At 44.4% G+C, this 6,000-nt stretch overlaps 1 protein-coding gene across 1 annotated transcript; it reads left to right on the top strand.

Moving 5' to 3' along the window:
* On the top strand, positions 1-1,615 carry LOC8059154 (F-box/kelch-repeat protein At1g23390). Its single transcript, XM_002458327.2, has one exon. The coding sequence runs from the start codon at positions 130-132 to the stop codon at positions 1,444-1,446; it is 1,317 nt and encodes a 438-aa protein (XP_002458372.1). The 5' UTR covers positions 1-129; the 3' UTR covers positions 1,447-1,615.

Raw genomic sequence — 6,000 nt, 5'->3', positions numbered from 1 at the left:
CTATTTATCCTGTGGCATCGGATCACGGAGGCGATCACGATTTCACGCCACAGTCCACTGGCAGAAGAAGCGAAACTTGCTGCGCTCACTCCTGACGTGTCTCCTAGCCAACACTCGCAGGCCAAGGAAATGGGCGTCACCGCTCGAGCTCACGATCTGAAGCACCTGCGCCACCACCAGCAGCAGCAGGAGGAGGAGGCGCGCGTGCACGACGCCGGCGGCGCGTCGCTCGCGGCGATGTACCTCTACGGCGACGTGCTCGAGTCCGTGGTGGAGCGTGTCCCCGCGGCAGACCTGGCCGCCACGGCGCAGGTGTCGCGGGAGTGGCTCCGCGCGGTGCGCGCCGCGCTGCGCCGCCGCCCGCGTCGGCTGCCCTGGCTCGTCGTGCACCTCCAGGCCCGCGGCGGCGGCGGGGGCGGCCTCCGGTGCGCCGCGGCGTACGACCCGTGCTCGGGCGCCTGGCTCGCCGTGCCGGCGCCAACGCTGCGCCACGCCACGCCGTCGCACGTCCGCCTCCTGCGCGGCGCGCGCGGGGACCGCGTCTGCGCGCTCTCGCTCTCGGGCCTCGCCGTCGCCGCCGACCCGCTCGGGGCGACGGCCGGGTGCGTCGCGCCGCTGGACGCCCCCGCCGTGTGGCGCGTCGACCCGGTGTTCGCGGCCGTGGGCGACCGCGTCGTCGCGCTCGGCGGCGCGTGCCGCCTGGCGCTGGCCGACGGCGGGGACGCCGCCGCGGTCGAGGTCCACGAGGCCGGCGGCGGGTGGACCGCCTGCGACCCGATGCCGGACCCGCTGAGTGACTCCGCCGCGGCGACGTGGCTCTCCGCGGCCGCCACGGACACGCGCGTGTACCTCGTGGAGAGGACCACCGGGTGGGCGAGCTGGTTCGACCCGGCGAACCGGCGGTGGGGCCCCACCCGTCGCCTCGGTCCCGACCCCGCCGTCACCACGTGGGCCGTCGCGCCCGGCCGCGTCGTCGGCGCGGAGGAGCGCCTCGTTCTGTTCGGGGCTAAGCGGGCGGACAAGGAGGCGGAGTGCACAGTCGTCGTGCAGGCATGGGAGGTGGACGGCGACACTCTGGAGCAGGCCCCCTCCGCATCCGGCGACGCGATGCCGGCGGAGCTGTCCGAGAGGCTGTTTCCTCGTGACGACACTGATTACGACGACGGCGAAGAGGAACTGGAGGACAGGGCGTTGTCGATCGGGGTGTGCGGCAACGCGGCGGGCGGGTACGTGTACAATGCGGCCGAGCCGGCGAACGGCGCGGTGCTCTACGAGCTGTGGGAGGAGGGGAAGGCCAAGGGAAGCGCCACCGCCGTGGCGCGGTGGGACTGGGTGCCCTGCGCACCAGCCGTGCAGGCCCAGCCGCTGGCCCGTGCCATCCTGGCCTGCTCGCCGGTGGGGCTGGATGAGCTGGCGTTGGCCGTTGGTGCAAGGAGCCCACGCTGACACACGGCGGGGGAGACACCGAATCAAAGTACAGCAACCGATGTTTGCCACTTGCAAGCCAAGTAGTGGAAGGAAAAAAAAAAGATGCTTTTGTAAAACGTCATATACTAGCTTTTGTAAAACAACATTTGATTGCGAGGACAATGCTTTTTTACTCAAAGTTGCATCATTTTGCGTCTCTGCCTTTTGACTCGGACGGAGGAATGCTAATCAAGGCCCGAGTGTTGACAAGCGACATACGCAGTATGTTTATTTTCTCTAGACGTGTTTAGATTGAGCTGAATATAATGGCTCTGTTTAGATCAAAAAGTTTTTGAATTTCTGACACGGTAGCACTTTCGTTTTTATTCGACAAACATTGTTAAATCATAAAATAACTAGGTTTAAAAGATTAAAAGATTTATCTTACGATTTATATGTAAATTATGCAATTAGTTTTTGTTTTATTTATATTTAATGTGTTATGCATGTGCTGCAAGATTTGATGTGACGAAGAATCTTAAAAAGTTTTTTGTTTTTGGGTGAACTAAACAAGGCCTATGACAACCACAATGTATATAGACTAAGTAGTCCATATGAGCAGCTTTTGTGTCAGTAGACAATAGCTATTGTTGTCTCCACAATGTTTCAGTGAACAACTAGTCCATAAAGTAGGTCCCATATAAAATAAAAAATTATTTCTCTTTACAATCCTGTGCAAAGCCAAGAAAAAGAGAGTAAGGAGTGAGAAAAAGTAACATTTTTTATTCTCTATGGGTAGTCCATAAGCTTACGAGTACCTTTTGCTATGGACTCCTCTATGGACTGGTCTCACAGTGTTCCAGATACCTGATAGCAAATATTTTAATCCTATAGACTATTTTATGGCACACATTGTGGTTGCTCTAAGAAGGGGGGGCCTCAGACAAATGCAGAGTAACACTGCCGGATGACATTTTGTAGTGTACTCCTATTCATAGAATTGCTGGAATAGATGGAAATTTATGTTCCTTCTAAGAACCCTGCCAATCCGGTCCCAAAAGGATGGACCCTTTCGAAAGGATAAGGATATATCCTCTACAGTAGAGATAAGTATGATAACTCTGCATTTATAACCATTATTAAAGCGCCCTGGGCACCACTGGAGTGTCTATGTGATGAGCGATGTGTCGCGAGGCTAGTCCTAATGCCAGAAGTGTAGTCCTAATAGTAGAACTACATATCATTTCTATACTTATTAATTTTGATAGACACTATGTATAGAAATCATCGTCCCAAAGAATAGTTTTTATAGAACTTTTTTTTATCCAATCACGTACTATCTCTTCATTCTCTACCAATCACATTTCTTTATGTCTTCCCGTGTAGACATGGTTTCTAGACTCGGCTTCTATGATTTTTACTCTATTTTTTCAATAATTACTTTGTCACATTAGTAAAATACTTAGGTGATAATACAATTAATGTCTTTAAAAATTATGATGATTTCTGAATCGGAGATGCCCTGGCGTTTTCTCATAACAGTAAACTGGCTTATCTAAGACGATTTACTGATTGATGCTACCCTCTTCTCTTTGGCCCGCTCGTGGCTTAGGATCTGCGTCCAACCTTTTAATAAATACATATTACATGATTTTGAAGCGTATTAACTCCTAAATTTTTGTATTATAATATGTTAACGAACTATAGCAAAATTGTAGAATATACTTTTGCGAAAAACCAATTTACTCTCTTCATCCATAAAAGAATGTAATTATCATTGTTTGTTGATTAAAACAGTATAAACTTTGATACAAAATAAATACAATTAGATTAATTATGTAATATTTTTTTATTCTAACACTATGGGTTCGAATCTAAGAGAAATTAGGATAATGTTTTCTATCCTGAAATTCATTTTGTCTTCCCCGAATACAAAGGAGAAGAAGAGGATTCAGTCAAAAGAAAAGGTTATTTTGGAGTTTTATCTAACAATTTGCTTGTGGAGGTGGGGACTAGGTATTTTCAGAGTCCTTATGCGAGGAATTATAAAAAGAAAACTTTCTTAAAAATGTGAATCAGGAAGAGTTGGTCAACGAAATATGATTCGGAGACTAAATCTTGATATCTCTCTGAACAATATATATTCTTGTTACCAAAAGATGTATTGGCCATAGTAAATTTTATTGGATAAAAATATTAATGTTATTTATTATAGATTTTTTTATAACTATTAATTATAGATTTGGTCAAACTTAAACTAGTTTGACTAGCATAAACTCTATAGTTGCATTCTTTTATAGGCAGAGAATATATCATTTGTATATGTTCAATCTCAATGTTCTCAACATTGCACGGGAATCGGGGAGTCTTACATGTGAGGATTTATTCCAATAGGAAATGCGCTATCTTTTAGTGGCAAGATAAGTGTCCATCGATGCTACATCTGTGATGATTCGATCAATCTGAAAATGTGAATGTACGTAGATTTCTACATCTTCCACATGTGTTTGGATAAATGTTTGTACCTCCTATTCGCTTATCATCACTAATTTTCACCTATGAAATGATATTTTTCTTTTCTAACAATCTTTTTTCAGCCAGGTGAACAGTAACATATGACCAAAGTGTCTTGATATGACCGCATGCAATACTCTCATATAACCGAAAGGACTAATATAAGTCACCGTGTTTCACATGACTTTGAGAAATTTTATCGATCCACGACCCATCGTAAGTATCACACCCTACAACTCTTTTTTTGAAAAAGTGAAAATAGCAATTTTCCAAAAAAAAAAAAGCTTCGTCTTCCTAACTTCCCACCTCCAAGCTCCAACTGTGATACAGATTTGCAGCTTCAAGAACAGCGGCGAAGGAAGCGCCCGCTCGCATCCCCATGTTTTTTTTTACAACTAACCACATTCCTTAATTAACAGCAAGAAGCTGTTAGAACCATTACAGAGGTTATGGTTACAGATTGGAGTGCCACAAGAACTAGACATTCTTGTACATGCTGAGGGTTAGTATAAGCTCCTAAGAAATTATTATGATTGGAATGGAAAACAGTAAGAGCATGTCTAGCCAACAAATCTGCCATTTGATTCTGAGATCTTTTAATCTTACGAATGGAAGATCTTATGCCTGCTAAGAGAGAACTGATCATCTACGTGTACGGTTTTATTCTCAAATCAGGAGGATTGGAGAGGTCGGCTCCGTTTAAGAAATGGACCAATTGTTGATTATCACACAACAAGGTTGCCTCCTGGAGATCCAATTTTTGCACCAACACAGCTGCTACCACCATAGCTGTTGATTCCGACATTAGGACGGAAGTTCAATTTTGCATAGCCGACTTGATAAAAATGCTTAATATGGGGGAGACACCTGTGTGTTGATGATGAAGACTCCAATTTTAGCCTCTCTGTGAAGAGAGAGAGTTTGATCAGGCTGAGCTAAGGCATCAGTATAGCATCGCGTCCCTTGAATTAAGGTAGAAAACGGTTCTAATCACCTGTCTAGCATGGCTGTGGGGTAGTTGTTACCATGATCCACCCCACCTATATATCACCGATCCCTCTATCCAAGACATATCGAAAAATGATATCCTAGTTTACTTTCAAATTTTACGAGAAAATAAGCGACATGGAACGTCCTGCGCCTGCGGAGATTCCAGCCGCTCGTTACAAAAGGTCTTCTTGCTTTTCATCTCCTGGGCTTTATGGAAACGCAGAAATGAGACCGTGTTCAAATCAGCTTGACCCATCTATATGCCCCCGAGCCACCGATCAGCAAGCAGTTTTGTGATGCCTGTTGTTCTAGCTGGCTAGCTGCCAATATATATAACACATATTCTTTACTGTCGTTTAGAGTGGCACTGTTCGTGCCATCTCCAATGCAATGAATCATATGGGTAATAAGCAACCTTCCCCGGCCCGTTGACCCCTCAAAAAGATTATGAGATAATTATACATTTTATCTATAGAGTTAATGCATACTAAATTTCCTAACCTACCAAAATAATGATAAAAAATTTTGGGAAGTAACTTTTAGCATAAGTATGATGTTCTATATCACCTCATAAAAAAGTAGGCAAAAGGTTTCTCCTCTTTTATTGACACTAGCAAATATGTCCGTGCGTTGCAACGGGAGAAAAACATCAAATGGTCATAAAAAGTGATGACATAATGTTACATATCTATTTATATTTATCTTTTTTATAAAATTTAAAGTCTATAATTTATTTTATTGATAACCATGACATCTATGGTATGAGATAGTTAATATTTACAATATTATATAGCTTGGAGACATTTATTTAATAATAAAAATAGTATTATATTAAAACATGAGAAGTTTGTTGCTAGCTTTATTCTACTATTTAGATTAGGATTCCTATAAAATATGATATATTAGTTAAATGTATGTAGATTATAAACACATGGGCTTATGGAGTGTTCATATGATATAACAACACATCATGCAAAGGTAGTGGAAGCTTCTTTTTTTATATTTTTACATACTTAAATTGATGCTAAACTATTTAGCAAGCATAAATTTAGGTAAATTAGTAAATCAGTGAGATATGCAGGAATGGTG

The sequence above is a fragment of the Sorghum bicolor genome, chromosome 3 (genome assembly GCF_000003195.3).
Source record: "Sorghum bicolor cultivar BTx623 chromosome 3, Sorghum_bicolor_NCBIv3, whole genome shotgun sequence".
NCBI classification, from domain to species: Eukaryota; Viridiplantae; Streptophyta; class Magnoliopsida; order Poales; family Poaceae; genus Sorghum; species Sorghum bicolor.
This window is presented reverse-complemented; position numbering and strand designations above follow the sequence as displayed.

Coding starts and splice junctions, on each gene's coding strand:
- LOC8059154 (XM_002458327.2), top strand. CDS start 130: ATGGGCGTCACCGCTCGAGCTCACGATCTGAAGCACCTGCGCCACCAC.